The sequence below is a fragment of the Gavia stellata genome, chromosome 6 (assembly GCF_030936135.1).
Source record: "Gavia stellata isolate bGavSte3 chromosome 6, bGavSte3.hap2, whole genome shotgun sequence".
NCBI lineage: Eukaryota > Metazoa > Chordata > Aves > Gaviiformes > Gaviidae > Gavia > Gavia stellata.
In genome coordinates this window covers 52857931-52879855 of record NC_082599.1, presented here as the reverse complement: position 1 = coordinate 52879855, position 21925 = coordinate 52857931, and the positions used below count along the sequence as shown (strand labels likewise).

At 39.8% G+C, this 21925-nt stretch overlaps 1 protein-coding gene across 1 annotated transcript in view; it reads right to left on the bottom strand.

Moving 5' to 3' along the window:
• Window positions 1-21925, bottom strand: part of ELMO1 (engulfment and cell motility 1) — a 260399-nt gene that overhangs the window by 160725 nt on the left and 77749 nt on the right. The window contains exon 13 of the mRNA XM_059818282.1: window positions 3678-3782. Coding sequence (XP_059674265.1) covers window positions 3678-3782 — 105 coding nt within the window. The remainder of the gene's footprint in view (window positions 1-3677; window positions 3783-21925) is intronic.

Genomic DNA, 21925 nt, shown 5'->3' with positions numbered 1-21925 from the left:
GAAAGGAGCAAATTGGAACCTGGGGGGGACTTGTCTGCTTCAAAAGAACAAAACAAAAAATTATCTGTCACAAAGCTTTATTCCAGTCATTTTCTTCACTGTTAACTTTAATTATGCACTCTGACTGTCCTATAATTATGTAGCTTGGCAAGCTGCCAATTATTTCCTGTGGAAACTTTTAAAATTTCTTGCAGAGATTCAACATTACTTCCATCAATGCATTCCATATACTATGTCACCACCTTTTAAAAGCAAAGCCTTTGACGATAACTATTGATTATTTAAGTGGAACATGAAAAAAATGCAGTGTGTATCAGTCACTAATAGCACCAGACAATTAATAAAAAAGAGAAAGAAAAGCTAATGCAACAGGAAACTAATTCAAAAGGAAACTATTTTAAAAATCCAAATGATAGCTAAGGACACTACACAAAGAAAACGTAGGGGTTTTTCCCTTCCACTAAACAATATTTCTTCTGGAGGCTCCAGTCATATTGTATAGCAAACAAAAACCGAGATTCAAAACCAATTAACTCAAAGTCTAAATAAAGAAAAACAACACTGTGTTTATCTGAAGGAAGACAGCAGCTAAAGAAAACATACTACTGTAATTTCAGGAATAAGTATCCAACAGGAAAAAGGTGAATGAGAGAAATGGATTGTGGGGAAGTAGGTAAGAAAGAATCGAACAGGGAAAAAAGTTTGGTTATTTTTGTTTCCTCCTTCACCATGTGACACCCATGTTTTCACCTTGAAATGCTTTCTGCTTTCAAGATGCAGAGTTACCCATCTGCTCCACCGCCTTCAGACCCATGTTCTTCAACACACTGCAGAAGTATTTACTCGTCCTTTGAATACCTTTGTTTGGTACCGGTTTTTGAAGACCCACTGCCACCCCCTGAAGAACACTTCAGTTTCAGACGTCCTTCCCACCTAACTAATCCATTTATTATGCAAATTATTTCTAAGCAGAATCACTTACTAGACTCAGAACAAGGAATGAAAAGGGAAGAGATTACTTATTGCCTGTCTTCTAACTTCTCCTTATCCATTTTTTCCGTAATACAAGAAGATCTCTTAACCAAGGGCCATGCAGCTGGGGCAACCTAAGAAAGTGGCAGGTCAGCTGGTAGTGATTCCTGCTGCCCATTAAAATGCAGCACTGCCAATAGACTTAGTGAAACCATCATGATTTCCTGATAGTGTCTTTGCTTTATACACCACATTCTGTCAGGAGAAACTTCGTATTTTCCAAGTTCCTTTCAAACCAACTCTGGTTTCCAGTCTCAATTTTTAATTAGTGCACAGCACAGGTATTATCTCATCTGGGGGCTTAGGAATTAACCCGTGGTACAGTAATCAACTTTATTGCAAAAGGGCCAAGTTGAAAATAATCTCTCCTCCGAAGAACAAAAACATTTCCTAGTATCAACAATGAAAAAAAGAGAAGAGCTCAAACAAGTTGTTCAGTAGGCAAGTATTATTTGTAGAGCTAACAATTTCTTATGGAAACTTAAATGTGACCACAGAGAGAATTTTTGTTGGGGTATAGGAGTAGAAATATATCTGAAAAAAAAAAAAAAAAAAAAAGCAAGGTCTGTACAAGTAGAGCAAACTGGTGTTGTGGGAGCTTTGGGAGCCAAAGACCATGAAGAAAATGTGTGAAATAAGGAACTCAAAATGAGAAGGAAACAGGCATGTCAGGGTCCGCAGGAAACTACTGTACACCAGCTAGTAAGTCAAGGAGATGAAAAGATAGAAAGTAGGTTTCTTTTGCGATCAAAGACTAGCAATGCTGTAGGAGTTGCACAACACCGTTCATCTCAGAGGTGTTCAGCATGCTGTTAACATGACAAGGTGGACCACCGCAGATGAGCAAGCTACCATGCCAGCAATGCTGCTATAAACACTAAGTAGAACTACTGAGGAAAGATGGGTAGGCTAACATGCTCCCAAGGTGCGTTAACAGTTCCCAAAGCAGCTTTGAGCAAGCAATTTAACCTGAGCGAGCCTCAGTATGGCATTTCCAGTGTATATGTACTCTTTCTCGGGCGGGAACTACATGAGGCACCCCAGACGCTCTTCTAATACAAGAATAAAAACAGGCATCTCACAATAACGCAAAAATTCTCAGTAATGCAGCAGCAAAAATACTGCATTATAGAAACAAAGCTGAGCCAGCACCAAAGTCCTTTCTAAAGAGTGGCTAATTACATGCTACACTGAACCCAATTTTTAAAACAGCATTTGCAACATGAAAATGAAAAATAAGAACAAATTGAGAGATGTCAATGAAAGCTGTATTTCAACAGAATTTCTGTCCTCTTTAAATTCTTTCAGACTTCTTTAAAACAGAACTCTCTCATTTGGAGCACTGGCTACCCCTACTAAGCAAATTCTCTGAATTCAGAATTTTCAAAAGAAGCCTATCAAGCAGGACTGTCCAGATCTTACCAAATTTTAATGAGAAAAAGTAACCCATTCTCTTTTTATAAAAAAACCCACATTTCAGCATAGTTTATCCCGAAAACATACTCATTGCCCTGTATGTGAAATAACCCTTAATTTAAGGGGTTTATAGGGTTTGATAAATATTGCTGTTATTACACGCTATCACAGTTTCTTTCAACAGTTATTGCTAGATTCAGACTGAGGCAGAAAGATATATTCAAAGAGCAGATCTGACAATCTTGTGATCTCCTGTTATGTCCATGGATCATCGTGGTCTGGATATCAGCATGCCCTTTACAAACCTATCAGAGCTTTGACACTATTCCACTTTGCGCAAAAACAAGACAATAATGCATATTAGAAGTTCACTCTTCACTTTTTAGCAGAAATGATTGGTGTGTCTACCGTCTCCTTGCTATACACAACCTTCTTTAATCAGGTCTGCATGTGCGCTTTTTCTGGGGGAGCTAAACCATCCCTACTGTCTCAAGACACTGACTTTCTAGACTACCCTCTACTCCCATCTGTGCTCGCTAGGTTTACGCTTGGCAAATATTCGACTTCAATAAAGGTCAGGAAAAGCTGTTCTATTCAGAGGCAGGTATTATTCATCTGTAAGCATCTTCTTGTAAGGATGCAACACATAACTAGCTTTAACTACCACTGCAATAACAAGTGTCGGAAGTGGCGTGGGCAGGGGGCAGCAACGGGTTGTGCAAGTGAATCATGATGCTTTTTACCTATTTTCCTCCAAGCATTACCTCACCTACAGCAGTAGTTTTACTGGGAGTATCTTAGCTCACAGGACACTGCCAACTCAGTCACTTACCAAGGCATTTGCTCACCAAGGCCTCCTTTCCACAGAAAACCCTGACAGTTTTTGGTAGACTCAGAGCAGGGCAGAGAATTCTGCACAATTACTCATTTCTGAGCTTATGGACATCCATCATGCATCTGAAAAAGGCACAAACTCATCTCCCTTCTCTTTGCAAGCCTAAGCAAAAAATAATATCTGTAATATTTTACTCAGCAATGACAGACTGGACAGCTTTCTCCCAAAACTTTTACAGACATGTCATGTTTTAGTGTTAGGTGGTTTGCCTTCCTAGAGTTTGGTGTTAATGATATCAGGATTCTGAACCACCTCTTCAACGTCAACTGTAAACAGGACATAATCAGTGTGAACAGGCAACCTCACAGATCTCAAAGACGAGAAGAAGCCTTACCCGTATATAAGCATCCTGGTGATGTTTAGCGAAGTACAGCATGTTGTCGAGGGCTAGCATTCCTGGAGGGGTCTGCGTAAAATCCATTGCTGGGTTTACATGATTCTGTAAAAAGATAACAAGATCCCTCAATTAACATCTTTACAAAAGCTATCAGCTCCCCAGTGACATGCACCATGTCAGCATGCTGTGCCAAAAAGTCCAGCAACAGAGCCTTTTTTGCTGAGCAGAAAACTGTTAAGGCGGCAATGGTCCATGCCTCAAAGAATTTTAAAGCCAAATGCAAACACTACGAGGTTGGCATATCATTCATTCACTTCTGTAGCTACAGAATGGAGTTTCCCAAAGGTTGAGTGCTTTAGAAGCATGGATCTCCAAGTCTTTCACGGCAGATAGACTCCTCAGTGGTACTACAGACTAAAAGTGCTATTTACATGAAAATGCAGATATATGCAAACAGCCACCCAAACACTTATTTATACAATTGCTATGGAACAATTTCAAATAAACCATGAAAAGGAGAAAAAATTACTATATTCAAAAGCTATATTAAGTCTATTGGATCTTGTGGACTCCTGAACACAAAGGGCGTCAGACAAAAGTGTATGAAACTAAATAGATTCACCTTGTGGAATTCAGGTAATTTTTTTGTTATGTTCTCAATCTATGAATCTCAACTACAGAATCAATGAATGAACACACCAAATATAACCAAAACTTGTTAGCTTCCACATGCTCCTAAAAATTTCAAAAGTTCAGTTTCACACACTACATGAAAAACTGCATTTGCTCAAAATAATCATTAGTCTATCTTTTGATTGGATGGAATTATATGTACGTTTGAATAAGTTTCATGTGGTTCATGGTTTAGAGCTTAACATTTGCCTGGCTACGGACAGGCTTGAAAACACCACAGAAGCTGCTCAGAGAAACAACGACCCAAAAGTATGTCTCCATCAAAAAATGCCTATCACCTGCTGTGCCTCTTTATCAGTACCACCTTTGCCATGCCTCCAGCTCCACTCATCATTCTGACACAGAAAGATTTCCCCAGTCGCTTTGCAATGGCATTTCTAGTCTGCAACACCCAGCTGACAGAAACTTTAAAAGTGCACTTACTAGCAGAAAACTAACTGGCAAAGATCAGCACAGATTTCTTCTTCCGTCAGTCTGTTTCTGCTCTGTGCTCAGGGTCTGATCCACCCACCTCACTGACAAAAGCATGGTTTTTACTATTTTTCCTCCTGTTGATTCTGCTGGGCCATAAAGTTGTAGAAATATGCGATTCCACTCTCTTGCCTGTCTTACCTTTAGAAGTATGATAGGTCGGGTTTAGCCAGTCAATAATTCATAGTCACATGAAAGATTAGAAATACTAGAAAGCAAAAATTATACATTAAGATGGCTGCTGCCACTTTAAAAGCAGATAAAGATTTTGGGCTGAAGATGGCACACACAATTTGTTCATTTTACATCTCTGGCTTAGGAGAACTTGTGCACAAGCAATGCAATCATAGGCTCATCAATTTGCAATAGAGAATCAAGAGGATGTCTGAAATCCTAGATTTTATATGCAGTAAGTATTTCAGAAAGGTAGTAGTCTAGAGCAGGAAAACAAAGGCTTACTGAGTTGTGTTTTCCAAAACCTCATCTTTATTTAACCTCTTTGTTTGGGTTTGCTTTTTTTTTGGGAGGGGTGGCAGTGTTATTTGTTTGGTTGGTTTTTAAACTTTCATCTGTTCATCTGAATGATGAAAATAAAGTCCTTTATGGCTATTTCCCCAACTCAACCTTCCATCTTCCACGTGCGATACATTTATCAGTCAGAACATTTAAAATCAGTACACGACAGTTTTACACAGACCATAAGCCCATCAGACTTCAGCTTCTGGAAGGAGAAACCTTTCCCCCCTGCCATTTTCAAGCATTCCAGAAAGAGCATCTTTTGAGAGGCTGAGTCTGGCAGACACACAAATGCTCCCCTCCCTCCAAACCCAGTACAAACATCTTAGCAGGACCTTCTACGCATTTGAAACCACCTTCACTTTGGGCATAAAGTACAATTCCTGGGGAACACCACTTGACACTTAGCCTCACCATGAGCAGACTTCCTTGGGAAAGCTGTTGGGAGGCTGTCAACAGGGAACCACACAGCAACGAGTTTTACAATGCCTTTTGCAAGCAGAACCTGCAGCATAGGGCTGCACATATTCTCTCTACCCTCAAGCTACAGCACAGTCAGAGTATACTTGGTTAAATACCTGGCAAGCAGAGAGTACCAAGATCCAGCTACCTTTCTCCAGGTATTTCATTTCACTGGTATTTACAAACAATGTTAAAATAAAGGCAAGATACTTAAATAAAAAGGCTGACCTGCTGTTGCTTGAATAGTTCTTCATCTCATTCTACATCTCAAATTATATAGAAACGTTGACAGAAAAACAGTGGGGACACGAGAAATCTCACCACATTTAGTAAGGATGACTCATTTTGTCTCTTACCATCACTACTAGTTCTATGTTCAATCAGAAAAGCCATCTCTCCATCACTTACTACCTTTTCTGAGTCAGGCCTATAAACTCAGCTATTTTCAGTTGGTTGTTTCAAAAGTTTCTGTCACTTTGGATCCCCGCATAACTAGGGCTTGATCTTCAGCTCTGTTAAGTCAAATAACTGGAGATATGCCAGCTGATAAGAGCTGAGGATCCACAAGACAGTTCTGGCATGTATGAGACAATACATTATCTTCAATTATTCTTCAAATTCGAGAGGAATGCCAGCTGCTTTGTTCCCTTCCTTCTTCCTCCCTCCCCCTAAAATCATCCTTTTCTTAACATGTTGAATGTTTGTGGTTGAAATGCTAACTTATTGAGACTGGGATTAGAAATGAGATACAAAGCTAAATTATCTAAACTGCTGTAGTGAATAATTCAGAAGTATGCAAACACCCCCACCTACAACATAATTTATTAAATATATGGAACACAACGCTTCAGGCGTATTAGCTGCACCTGTCTAGTGCAAAGTCTATTGCATTTTTCTTTTTATAAACAGCCAAGAGTAAGGAATACAAATGGAACAGATTTGTTACCTCCAATTTTTGAGGTAGTTTTTGATTTTTTCTGTTAAACTGAGTATTATCTATGCATCTTTCAGCTTCAGCTTCTGAGCAGTATTTAACAGCTTATGCTCTTATACAGCACATGTTAATAAACCAATAGCATCAAGAATTTGTTAGCCAGCTTAGGAGGGTACTGTTTCTTTTGGATAAGATGTAAATCCAAAATCATGTCTGCTTATGCTATTAAAAAATAAAAATAAAATAAAAAAAATCACGTGGCATGTTTCACAATATTGCAGCTATTCTGGATAAATTCCAGTGCAGTAATTATACTCAGACAACCTAGCATTCTCCTGCACTCCTAGCTGCGTAAAGCTTTCTTCTCTATCTCTTGTCCTGAACGGCCCCGCTGTCTTACTCTGGGCTTCCAGGGCAATCTCTGAGGGATGTATAGATTTCAGTCATAAGAATGTATCCTCAGACTGAGATGCCCAATCACAGTAGTGGTGTACTGTCTGTAGATAACTGCTAATGGAATAAGCACCACTCGTTCCTTATATTGCTCCTAACAACAGTGTCTTCCACATGAATATGCTGAAGCACAGAAACCATTTCTTTACCTGCATCCCCAGCCTATTTAGGTACAAACTTTTTATTACTGTCTTGACAGATGTTGACAGCCTATCACAGATTTTGCATCAGTGCTACGTTCAACTGTGTAAACCAGTTGCCAAGTCACGCTAGTTTGTCCTGAATGCTGCCTGCAGTAGGTGCTAGACCCAGTAATAAATGTTCTACACAAAAGTGCAAAATTCAGTTTTCCCAACCCCAAAGCAGCTAAGGCGAAACACTATTCTGTAGGTTTGTATGACAACAACACTACAGAAGATGCCAGGGAGGAATTAGCATTGTAAAAGAACTGATGATAAAAGAACTTCAGAACATCTGAAAGAAGAAGAGTCCAATTTAAATGGTGTTGATCTAAAATGAATGCTCTCAAAACAGGTCATATTTTTTTCTACAGAAAAAGGAACAACCTGACTATGAAGACAGTGCAAAGGACAGTAATCACTTTCTCCCATCTTCAGTTACTTGCACTTACTCATTTTCCTCTTTCTTTTAAATCTAAACCACTGTTCTGTGGGCTAGGAAGGAAAGCAATCACCTGGTTCCACAGCACCTACGCAAAAACCCTCCCTGGGTCAAGTGAGGAAATTACAGTAGTACATACAGGATGTTTGTTCGTAACAACTCAGGACCAGGAGGGTGGGAACTTTTTAAGTGATATTCTCAGTGAATTATGAATTGATAAACTTATGCTTGAAGTATCGAGGATACAACCTCACCATTTACCCCTTCCCTAAATAATCCTGAAGTTTTACACGCAAAGTGTTCCCATCTGTTCATTTACACAAGAATTACAAATACAAAAAAATGCTACATTAAAAAAAAAAATTGTGAAGAGGTAGTCAGCTAAAATTCTTAATGAGGAAGTAATCTCGTCTTTTTATTTAACAGCACTATATTCAAAGAGATGATGATGCACACAACTTCCACCACGCAATTTAATGAGATATAACAGTGAATTGGGAATTTTCAACCCCTATGTATTCAATGAAAGCAAGAACTAACAAACAGATTTGTTTTTCCCTTGATAACTCTTTAAATATGCAAATGTACATTTTTTTTCTACCAAAGCCAATTTTTTTCAATTTTCCAACAGAACTCTATGACAGAACGAAAACGTATCTGGAGTATCCCTGAATTAAAAAAAAAAATTAAAAAAAAATAAAAACACTGTCTACCTCAAGTCAGAAGTATCCAAGCTCAGCAACTGTTACATCTTTGAATGAATATGCAAAATATCTTTTAAGATACTTTCAGTGCAAGTCATTCAAATCACATACCCACTACCCCACCACATATTTCTACTGGATATAGTTTTCATAAAGACTTACAAATTCTGTTTGCATAAAACGATGGTAGTTCTTCCATCAACTAACATATTTCTAGCTTTTTCCAGCTTTGTGTTTCAGCAAATATTTGGCCATTTCTATCTCCTTAACTTTTTTTTTTTTTTTTAATGACAGCTTTGCAATACCTATTAGTAGACTGCAAACATTATCCTTCAATAATAAAACTCACTCCAATCAACATAACATGTCAAGCAACAGCCTTTCTGGATCAAGTTTGAACTCACCAATATAAAATTAACCTTCTCAATAGCAAAGAAATCATAAGCACAATCTGCACATAATTTGCCCTATAAAAAATAAAAAAACCCTATAATTTGACTATCGTATGCCCTTGATTTACTGAGCTACTATGTATCTATTGTAAAGCACCAGAGCTCTACAGAAGTCACCACCAGAAATCTGTCCCAATCATGAATGGATGCTATGGTGGTCAGAATTGCAAAAATCTGAACGTTACGGTGGCGTAACTAAAGCAGATAAAATCATCAGATAAAACAAAACAGGGCATGTCAAAAGACATGCATATTTTCAGCCATGAATAAACTACACATTGTAAAGCAAGACATAAAGCTCTTGCATAATTCTTTTTATTTTATACATACCTATATTACAGCTTTATAGTTATATGGAGGTAATGCTTTGTATTCCAAGATGTTAAGCCCTACGGCTTGGACGGGCGCACTCTTCGCTGGGTAAAAAACTGGCTGGACGGCCGGGCCCAAAGGGTTGTGGTGAATGGAGCGAAATCCAGTTGGCGGCCGGTCACAAGCGGAGTCCCCCAGAGCTCAGTATTGCAGCCAGTTCTGTTTAATATCTTTATCAATAATCTGGGTGAGGGGATCGAGCACACCCTCAGTAAGTCTGCGGACGACACCAAGTTGGGAGGGAGTGTTGATCTGCTCGAGGGTCGGAAGGCTCTGCAGAGTGATCTGGACAGGCTGGATCGATGGGCCAAGGCCGATTGTATGAGGTTCAACAAGGCCAAGTGCCGGGTCCTGCACTTGGGTCACAACAACCCCATGCAACGCTACAGGTTGGGGAAGAGCGGCTGGAAAGCTCCCCCGCAGAAAAGGACCTGGGAGTGTTGGTCGACAGCCGGCTGAAGATGAGCCAGCAGTGTGCCCAGGTGGCCAAGAAGGCCAACGGCATCCTGGCCTGTATCAGAAATGGTGTGGCCAGCAGGAGTAGGGAGGTGATCGTGCCCCTGTACTCGGCTCTGGTGAGGCCGCACCTCGAATACTGTGTTCAGTTTTGGGCCCCTCACTACAAGAAGGACATTGAGGTGCTGGAGCATGTCCAGAGAAGGGCAACGAAGCTGGTGAGGGGTCTGGAGCACAAGTCTGATGAGGAGCGGCTGAGGGAACTGGGGTTGTTCAGTCTGGAGAAGAGGAGGCTGAGGGGAGACCTTATCACTCTCTACAATTACCTGAAAGGGGGTTGCAGAGAGGTGGGTGTTGGTCTCTTCTCCCAAGTGACTAGTGACAGGACTAGAGGAAATGGCCTCAAGTTGTGCCAGGGGAAGTTTAGAGTGGATATTAGGAAAAACTTCCTCACTGAAAGGGTTGTCAGACACTGGAACAGGCTGCCCAGGGAGGTGGTGGAGTCGCCATCCCTGGAGGTATTTAAAAGACATGTGGATGAGGTGCTTAGGGACATGGTTTAGTGGTGGATTTGGCAGGGTTAAGTTAACGGTTGGACTTGATGATTTAAAGGTCTTTTCCAACCTAAATGATTATATGATTCTATTCTATGACTGGCAAGAGTCTGAAAGCCTAAAAGAATCTAAAATGAGTGTTATAACTTAGAGTGATCACACCTTGTCCAATGCGTGACAAATATGAACCACCTTTCAGGTTTTATTTTAGTTAACAAGGACAGACTTCTAAGTTGCATACGTGCTTAGCACTTCACAGATTGTTGACAACTTATTATGGAAGTAATATTTTCTGGGCAAATGAAATTATCAAGCAGTAACAGGTCATTTACTCTCTCAGGGATACTTAAAACGAATCAATGGGACATGGTCATTTCAATTACATTTTTTCAGCGTGGGAAATTACTAATAGATATCTGCCAGTATCCACTTAAGTTTACAGAATAACTGAATAAGCAGTCAAACATCCACTCGCAGACCTAGCTAGCCTGGGTCGAGAAATTAAAAGCCATACTAGTTTATTACTACTCCACACTTGAGATTACCAGTTATTTTAACAGCCACATCAGTAGACCTTGCTAGATTTCCTGTTACATGCTTTTGGGCAAAGTCAGTCCTCTTTAGGTGAAACTGCTGTTGGACAAGACATGAGCTAATCCAGACAGCTTTCACTGCAGGGAATTGGGGACCATTCCCAGGAGACTTTCTAGAGGCTCAACTGAAAAGGTGTGAGGCATGTATCCCTCCAGCCAGGGCAGCTGGAGAGCAATCAAGGGCTACAACTTTTCAGATAGCTCCAGCTCTTCCAAAATCATGATGGAAGTCTATTACCCGTGCCCTGGCCAGCAAGAAATTTTTGTGTTTGAACTATAGCAGTCAAAAAGTACACCAGGATAAACTGCCACAGAGTATCCCCAACCTAAAAAGAAATAGTGTTATAAATATAGGCCTTTTTACGACCTTGGAAGATGTCAGGAGATCTACTGGTTTAATTTTACCAGTGTCATTAAAGCAGTTTGCCTTTTCCACATAGATAGGATCTAAGGCACAAATTCTGATCCTGCCCAGCAGGATAAATACCAAGCTAGCAAGAAGACAGTCACGTGAGAAAACAGTGTGAAAAGTGCTAGCAGGAACAGCAAGCAAAAAAAATTAATCCATCTAAAACTTGAATACTGTAAATAAACACAGATTAAATGTTTGCAACTAGATGGAAGTCAGACATGGCAGAAACAAAATCTACTCGAGTAATTTTAGCTCTGTTTGTGAATCCCATCAGATGTGTAAATTAGACTTAGTGTTCCTAAGTCCAATTTTGGCATGAAAAGCCTTTTCAGTTCAGATAAGCTTCATGTCTGTTGAATAAGGTACACTGTGACTTCCACTCATTATTTAAGCATAATAGCTGGCGCTGCTGGCACATCGGTGTACAAGCATTAACGGTTCTGACTGATGGTTCAAAGACTACTTATTAAGGAGAAATTGAGAGCTCTTCAACAGGCATTTTATATAAAAGTTAAGGAAATTATACAAAATAGTTAACAAGTGTACATACATATATATTTTTAGTGTATGGTCAAAGCACGCAAGTTGTATAGCCTATCAACAAGAAAAAAAAATAATTTCTAGACATTTTTATTAAATAAAATGAAAGGCTCAAAACCAAGTTCTGCCAAATCTTGGGCTGCTTGAATCAGAGTCTTCTAAGCATAAGACTACTACTAGAGCATCTTTTTGATTGTTTTAGTTACACTTCAGGCAGTTTTATCTAAACTTAACCTTTTTGACATAACATTTGCTTCTGTAATTAAGGTGCATTAATTAAAACACCTTTCAGTTGTGGTTTCTTTTAAAGAAAAATTACTTAAATTATAAGCAATTGAGTAAAATCAGGATAAGAATAATAGTTAGAATTTTCCCGAGGATGGGTATCTACAGGGAACCCACATGGAAAGCAGCTCACTTAATTGCTGCAGTTGCGCTCCCATACATTATCACTCAGAAGACTTGAGTGAAACTCCAAATGGGATCCTTCCTGCTGCAACAACTATCAGCTCCAGTAAGGGATATGATGCTTACGCACTATGGTAGGCATGGCACAACCACAGAACAAGAAGACTGGCACTTCATTTGTGCAGTGAATTATACTTCCCTTGGAACTTAATAACGACAACTGCAGTGGCTGGGGACATCCCTGCACCCTTACAAGCCATGTTGCTTTGAGAATGTTGCAAGGTACCTAAACCCAGTGCCAAGTATTACAAAGGTAAGTTGGGATAGATCTTGCTCTCCTTTTAGATATTTCTGTAGAATGGTTTCACATTTTTCTTTTTCAAGCAAGCTAGCTAAAATGGCTGTCATGTGCCAAAGGAAAAGGCCAGGCTGTGTTTAGTTCAAATAAAGAGTAGAGAGAAGTCAGCCCTGTGTCTGAGAAAACTCCACTTCAAAATGAATCAGCCATGTGAATCTACTGGCTGCCTGGCAGCCAGATACAACAGCTGTAAAAATTTAAAACCAGGGAACGGAGCTGAAACGTCATCTGTGGCTAGGCAAACAGTCTCACAGTCCTAGGTAAAAAGCCCACTGCCACTACGGGGCTCTGTGGTTCACACGCTGCCACTTCTTTTATTACCTGTGACCAGGTCAAGCTTCCAGTAACCACAGAGGACAAGCTGAAAACTAATCTATGAGAAAGGAACTGTCAACATCTATTATATTTTAGCCACCTTTGGACGTAAGTCCCCACATACAAAATGACTAGCTCTATGGTCAAATCTTCCCCCTGCTTGAGTACAAACAGCCAAGCTTTGTAGATGTCAAAGATGGGTTTGGAAAAAAAGACCAATCCCTCCTAAAACCTTTGAGTCCGTACTTCTGTCTTAAGTCAACAAAAGCCTATGTCCATCCTACAGCATACCCTCAGCTGCCCTCACTAGTGGGGTAAAAAAAAAAAAAAAAAAAGACAAAAAAACCACTGGATCCATTTACTGGGGAATTTCAGTTCATCTGACTTCCATTTTAATTTGCCTCCCTCTACAGGAATCTGAAGTTCTTGTGACTAGAGCTGTGCTCGGCAAAATGCAGTATGTTTTGCACGTCTGGGCACTGTTCTGCTCTGCCTCCAGTTTCCTCCAGACAGACATCAATAAGAGGATGGAGCTGCACCAAAATGTAGGAAGATTTTTTAAAAATTGAAGAAATTTTAAAAGAGCACATACCACTGCCACTCATGTAGATGCTGTGTAACAAGCCGACTACATTGAACAATCAAAATATTCAGAATTCAGATATAAAGGTGTTTTTAATTTGGGGAAATAATTCAGTTAGTCACAAATGAGTCACTTTTCTCCTCCTTGCCTTTTAATTCATTCACAGGCATAAGTTAATGAAATCACATATTCAAAGAGAATGTCTGTAATTCTTTATAACTGAAGAAAATCTAGATACTTTGTGTGCTATGCTACCTACTGTCCTTTAAATCTTACAACAGGCAAAAAACCATGAGGAATGAGAGAAGGCGGAACAGAGCGATATGTACATTTAAGTAACATAGATATCTGTTTGCATGCATACACTGGAAAATTGCATAGGCTTTAAAAAATTAATTATTTGCAATAACATTAAAATGTATTTACACTGTTTCACAAAACTACCATCACTTCAATATCAAGCAAGGGTTTGTATGGAATCAGCTATCCAAGTCAAGCCTTGTGAAACAGATGAAGCCCACACTACAGAAGAAGAGAGATGTCATTATGTCTGACCAGTTCTGGGGGGCCTGTTTCTTCACCTTATTTTTTTTGTACGCATATTCTGAGGCATGTGCAGTATGTAATACCCAGAGAAAGATGTCCAAGATCCACCTCTAAAAGAAGGGGTCAGAACTCTGCTGTTATGATACACTTGAAACAAACTATTCAGCCCTACTACCTCCAAATCCATGAAGCCTGCCTGCCCCCATGAGTTTATAACTGGGATGCACATAGTACATGAGCAGCAAACAAGAAAACAATACAGTGAAATCATAGATAATATATTAAAAAAAACATATGCCAGAAATGCAGTGTTCCATTGCCCCTAATTTTACATTAGCACATTTGTATTTGCTAGTGGATTTTCTTCAGAAGAGGCATACTTTTTTAAATCACAAGGATTTTCAGATTTTTATAATTTCACAATTTAAAATATTGGAAAGGTACAAAGATATAAAAAAACCTTTTACCCTCTGCAAAATAATAGAACTTATCCCGTCATTAAGAAACTGATTTAAATGATGATTCCTCCTACTAATATTTATAAGCACAAAATGATCAAATAAAGTATTTTAAAAAAATCAAAATACAAAAAGATTGAGATTCTACAGAGTCAGTTCACTCCCATAGACACACAGCTACAGATAGTTCATTCTGATTAGTTTTAACTTCATTCTTAAAGTGATACTAAAAGGTCAAAGAAGGTTGGCAGCCCATCAAAAAGTGTTTTGTTGTTTTTTTTTAAAATCTGTTCTCCTCTGGAAAGACTAAAGCTAAGAGGAATTCAGCAGTATATGATAAATGGCTGGTTTATTCATTTTAACAATGTGCAAATTGTTAAGACACCCATAGCTCCTGACAAACAATCCTAGTAAATCACATGCAGCTGCATGGTAAACAAGAACAACAGTTTTTACATAGGGGTTTGCTGGCCCCAGTTGCTGGTCACTATAACGATGCATCTGAGCCAGGCACCTCCTTCTGTGCGATTATTGGCTCAGACCAACAGTACCAACTTTATATGAACTTAGTAGCTCCTCTAATACATAGATACCATCCACAGCACATGTCATGAGGTCAGGCTTTCCTGGTTACAAACCGACCAATTTTTGGTAACGGAAGTTTCTCAGGTTTTCTCTCAGCCATTTAAAACCTCATACCTCCTAAAAGCAGCAATTCTCTTGCATCCCTCTGTTAGCACTCAGGGTCAGCAGACCACAGTCTGATTATAAACAAAAATGCATTGTCTTTGTTTGGATTTACTGATCAATTCACGCTCTTTATCACCTATCTCATTTTTTTGTCATTCTCCAGTATTTATTCCACACTGCAATCACACTTGGCTGAGAAGCTGTGGAGTCACCCAACAGCATCTGCCCCTGCGGCCAGAGATCTCCCCTCTTCCCTTGGGGGGTCGCACCCCACGTCACCCTCACCAGCTCTGCCCCACTCACACATATGAAGGGCAACCAAGCTGTCTCCTGCTTGTGCTCAGCAGGCACCTACCCACGCTTCCTTGTGCTGCTCAAAGTGGTTCAGGGACTCAACAGAAGAGATCTGCGGATCAAACACTAACCCTGGGGGCTGCCCTCCTCTTAGTTACACCAAAGGAGATCTCCCCCCCGCAGCCACACATGGACTTGAAGGTCTCGGCAAATCTAGATGTCAGTGCGGAGAGTGGAGTTTCGGCATGAATTCTGCTAAGTTGCAAACCTCAGAGTGCAGTGCTTCATTCTACATGTAGCAATCCTATTTCCAACACAGCCTCATGTTTCCACAACCTAGCACCAAATACATAGCACAACATGAAACCGTGGAATGCTTCGTTTATGGCAAACAGTAACTTAAAACTAGAAAGCTATGCTTATGGGAAGGAATGCAGTAGGTCACAACCTATGGGCTCCTAACAGCACGGAGCACAGGGTGGCTCTGAGAGTAAGCTTGCGTGGCACCTCAATGATTTCTGTATTTCTGCCTCTTAGGTTTGGAAAGAGATTGATGCTTTGCTGCTATTGCTCACATTTACAGAACATGGCCTGAGTTGGCAATCAAATGTAAGTTTTTCTGATTGGATCTTTAACTACATTTACAAAATCTCATCTCTTACAGATCTGCAGAGACTGTTGGGGAAAAAAAACAAAAACCACCACCCTAAAAAAATCCAGATTGCAAGAAAGCATCCCTGTCACGGAGCCTACACAAAAGGCTGAAAAACACTCAGACACAGGAACGAACTATTATTTCAGAGGGGAAAAAAATATCTCACCAGTAAGTGCCAGAGAGAAATGAAACTCTACGGTGTACTGTATGACAAACTAACATGCAAGCCACGTAAAGTAACTTTTTATTGCCCCTGGAGGTATCATTTAGCCTAAACGTCAAACATCTGATGGCATTCAACTGAGAAATGGGAATTTACAGCCCAGAACAGTTATTTCTACTATTTCTAAGGCTGAAATGATTCGATACCCATGCAAGTGAGCTGTTGAACAACTTTTGTGAACAACCTACATTTGGTATGATGGTAGTGCCCTCTGCTGTGCCATATTACAAAATAGTTAGCACCTTTCTTTTAAAATGAGGTTCAGCTGTACTCCAAATAATATCAAGCCATATAAATACAGTAAATCAAGGATTTCTATCTTCAGGTGAATATTAAAGAAAAACAATCCTGACAGACATTCAGCATTATAGTAAAGAGAAGATGTAAGTATTCCCTTAGAAAACATTCTGTGAGACTATCATGTGGAGCTGCATACTGTAAAACAATCTAAAATATTAAGCTAATAAAATTAAAACATTCCTTTGTTTTTCAACAAGTCCAATGGAATTTTTTTTTTTTAATAGAAAATAAAATAAGAAAATCCCTTTTCAGACTGAATTATCTCCATATAGATTCAGGAAATTTAACTGTAAAATTAACAATTGGCCTTACTGATTGGGGCTCCTCCAAATGCCCGTATAGACTAGTAAAACCCTTAGTTACATCTTCAGTATCATCATCAGTTCATTTATATTTCCTTCCTCTTCCATTCTGTTTTTCTTTTCTTGTACTTCACATATTTTGTTCACCTTTCTAATACAGGTTTCAGTACCTCTACTTGAGGTTGCTCTGCCAGAGATCTATCAAGCAGCAATGTTCACAGAAACATTAGGGAAGGAAGATGTCGAAAGCAAATGGAAACTTGAGAAAGATGTTTAAATTACAAGTAAAACTGGTTGTGCCACCTGCAGTTCAGGTTGTCTGACACTTTCCAGTTTCAGTCTTTATTTTGCTTCTGATACTTTACAACTATTTTAAGTGTCAGGACAGAATGCTTAGTATCTCCTTTAGGTTCAAATGCCTTAGCAAGTTTTAGCAAATTATTTGATCATTTTTAGGAATGTTTTATTAAGCACTGTATTGCTCTTATTAAATCAATTTTTACACATTTTTTTGTCAAGAAACTCCAGCCCACTCACACTATGCAAGAAAAACTTCTAGTTTAGTAGAAGACTTGAAATTCCTCTGGAATGTAGGCTACATTTGGCCACATTATAAAAACTCAGGATGAACCGAATTTAACAAGTCTCTTTGGAGCATGCAGTTTTTTCTGAAGGTGCTGCATGTCCTGAGCATTCCCTGGCCCCATCTTCAAGGTTTAGAGAAAAAGCAAACCAGGAGTGGAATGGAAAGAGAAGTTAAGTAGAAGGGCACACAGCAACAGTGAGAGGAAAGGGTCAAATCAAAGTCAGGCGTTTGGGAGTGGGAAGGCTGACAGGAAGAAGGAGGGCCAGAGTGGAAGGGCAGAAACCAAGACAGATAGGAAGGAGGACTATAATTATCAGCCTGGGGCTGAACAAGAGAGAAAGATCATGATAGAAATGCAGAGCAAAGTGTAATGGAGGAGAAAAGCAGAGGCAGATAGAAGAAATATTGCACATGCATGTAATTAAATGTGACAAAGAGGGAAGGGAACGAATTAAGGCTTTAAAGACTTATTACTGCCTTTTCCTAAAAACATTCAGCTTTGCTGGTCTTCTAGTACAAGGCGGTGCTGCCCTTTCGATGCAGACAATATTAATGAAATACACAAGTATTTCAAACATTGACATCAGTTTAAATGTTTTCATTGGTTTAAGATCAATGTTACATGAGGTCCTGGGCTGTTATTCCCAGTGACTAGATCTTGTTCATGTGATATTCCTATACACAGCTGATATTCCTATACGCAGCTGATATTCCTATACGCAGCAATAGGATTATACAGATAGATGTTACTCTCTGAAAACAGGAATGACAGAACTGGTCCTTAAATTCTGTTTGTCTCAAGTACTTCCAAATAAGCGTTTAAGAAAGCAAATACAGACATATGAATCTCTAACTATGTCTTTTTAATTAAAAGGTGATCAAATGCTGCAAGTAACAGTCACAACTACAACTCTCTCATGACACCTAGAAATAAATATGTATGATTAGCCTTCACCTTCCAAAACGTACCCTGAGGAATAAATCAGCAATAGGTTATTTCTAAAATACCTGCTGAAAAAAATTCACCTTCACAACTGAATGACAGAATGGAATGTGAAGCTTGCAAACAATGGAGAGGAGCAACCTCTAGTGGTCATAAGGGTAGAAATGAGAGAATAAATGCCATTGGTTCCATATTAAAGGGAATTTCAGTGGCAAACAGCAGACCACGTACTTTTTCTGGTCATAGCATCTGCAAATTTAATCCTGTTAAATAAAAGGACACTCAAATCTATGAACCATGTATTACAATGAAAGGTGAGAAGAAGAATGTCCTTTCTGGTGGCATGCCATTAGACATGGTTTCTGCTCTGCTGCATGGTGCTTAATTATTAGCTATCATTAATTAATGACAAAGGATTTTCCTTTAGAGTGAGCCATTGTTACATGTAGAAATACGGCAACTAAACTGAGGGTCAGGCGCTTCTGTCTCGAGGCAAAGCAGCCTCAGCCACTGCATAGCTGAACAGCTCAGCAAAAGGAAATCTTCTCAAACTGATTATTTTTCCAGCAACAAGTGATTTCACAAATTTTGAAATAATACATAGGGCAAGAGAGGCTTGTGGGAGTAGAAGGAGTGGAGGAGGATGGAAAACTACAAATCGTTTTTGGTAGTACAGACAACCTGTCATCTATGCTGTTCTATCATTAAGCCAATGATGAAATCATATCAATTTAAAATTCAAAAAAGGATCAGATCTAGATTGGCACACAGAAAGAATTGTTCTAAAAATGTTCTTCTGCCACTGCCAAAGCCAACAAGAGAACCTGAATGTAAGAAAGCATTACTTTTATTATAGATGAAAAGTTCCCCCAAAGGATAAACAACGCAACACTTCCCATCACTGCAGAATGTCACCAACAGGAGGAAACATCTGAGAGCTGTGAACAGAACAGCTGAAAATGACCATTCAAGACCCTTTTTGATGAGTTTTCAGCATTTTACACCAGTTCCGGATTTTAGTCCCCAAATCACAAAACTTCAGCTTCCTGTTCAGGGCCTTCCCAGTCCTACAATTCATAAGGTTGTAAGACTTCAAACACTCAGGCTTTCCTTTTTTAGGAAGAAAAAGGATGACCATCCTCAGGTCTTCAACAAGAATAGCTAAGTAAATGCATGGGGTCTGCTTCTGTCCATCTCCCTCTCACACTCCCTCCTAGGAAAGTTTTATCCTCCCTAGCCAGACAGACTGCTACCATTAATCCAGATGACCAGCTGGAACACACAGACTTCCAAGATCTATCTGACATTAGTAACTCCAGAGAATTTAAGGACTATTAATACTCGTGCAGGGCATGGCATCCCAATGTCACCCCGGTCTTGCTCAGTTTTTCCTTTTTTAGAGCCCATCTCAATCTACTGCTTAATTGACTACCACTAATCCACACCACGCAAATTACCTAGAATTGTGCACTGCCCTTTCACTGTGTGATTTCACTCTGACTATCAGAGTCAGTAATGAAGGATGAATGATTATCACACAGCAATCTAAGCATTTATCTACTTCCTTTCTATCAATAGAAATCTGAACTTTCTTTTAATACACACACACCCCATCCCTAGTAAACCCATGCCTCAAATCTACGGTCAGTTACAATAAATCAACAGTTTAAGTTAAATTCTTCAAAACTAGGATGCAACTATTTCACAGCCCAATATAAGCAAAAAGTAACACCATATCTTTAGAAAAAAATTTAATCTAACTATGGTTTAGCTATTCAAGTCAGAACCCTAACTTCATGTTAAAAAAATGAGAAGAGCAGCATTTTGTCTATAGGTCAGTTAGAGATGGGGCTAGTAGTGCTGACTATTATTACAATTGCCCAACGCTTCCCATTACTAGATCCTGTTCTCAGTTGTTAATAGCACTTATCATAGCAACTGAAAATTTTCCATGCTGAGGCAAATATTAATCTTTAGAACAGGCAGCTCAACCCAGTCCATCCATTTCTGAAAAATAAAACACAGAAAAAAATGCCATTTGGGTCTGTCTTTAGAAAGTCCTGACAACTTTCAATGCAAAAGCTGGAAATGAGAGCCAGCTGACTGAGCAGGCTTTATACTGATGGAGGAACAAACAGGGTTGGAGGAGGAGGTGGAGAAAGGGAGACAAGAGAAAATCCAGAGCAGAACCACATCATGAGGAGGGAGTGGAGGTGGAAAAAAAGGAAATTCAAGGAGACTGAATGAATGAGGTAACGGGGATCAACGATCAGACGTGCTGGAAGGAGACAGATCCAACCTGAGATCAAAATGGAACAAACGTGCACGAGAAGAGTGGGGAATCAAAACCAAAGACTAGGGAAAAAAATGGAGAGAAGGGCCAGAGGAGATAAGGAGTCAAAAAGGAAAGTGAGATAGCACGGCAAGGAGACTGCAATAGAATACAGAAAAGAAGGAGCCTCCAAGCTACCATGGCTCAGGGAGTGAGCCCAGAAGCAGCCTAAAGACAGAGTTAGCGAAACACAGAAAGAAGGTGTGGTGTGTTAACCTTGGCCAGCAGCCACACACCCACCCAGCTGCTCACCCACTCCCCTCCTCAACAGAGCAAGGGGAGGAAAAGGATGAAAGAGCTGAGATAAGGACAGGGAGGGTTGAGATAAGACCAGGGAGACTGCTTACCAGTTACCAGCATGGGAAAACAGACTTGACTTGGGGAAGGTCAATTTAATTCATTGCCAATTAAAATAGATTTGGGTAGTAAAAATCAAACATTAAAACAACACCTTCCCCCCACCCTTTTCCAAAGCTTAACTTTAATCCTTCATTCCCAAATCCTGGGGCAGGAGTGGGGACACAGAAGAGGCATGACATGAAAAAGAGTTGGGGGGACAAGCAGCTTCCAAGTGAGCATGAGGAAATTATACACACCAGAGCTCTACTAGATGTGGAGGAATGGCTTAGTAACAAGGGACACGATCTGATTCCCGTGAGCAACCCAGTCTCTGATGAGGGGAAAGGCTCAGAGGAAACCGTTAACTGTCCTTGAAAGCCTGTTGTGATAAGAGGCAATGGAATGGTAAACAAGAAGAAGGAGCTACATCCACGAAGAGGAGAAGCACTGTACCAATCTCACTCACCGCCTTGGCGCGTGAACAGAGGCTGTAAGCCAATCATACAACTGTTGCGGACGCGTGTTCTTGGCATCTGTCTATATATACTCTGTAAGCTTGAATAAAGGGGAGAACAACTATACTCATATTGAGATTCCATCGTTACTCCGGGTCCGTCTCCCACTCCAACAACTAGATAAGTTGAAGAGGACAACAATTAAAGGTTGGAGTATGTCATCTG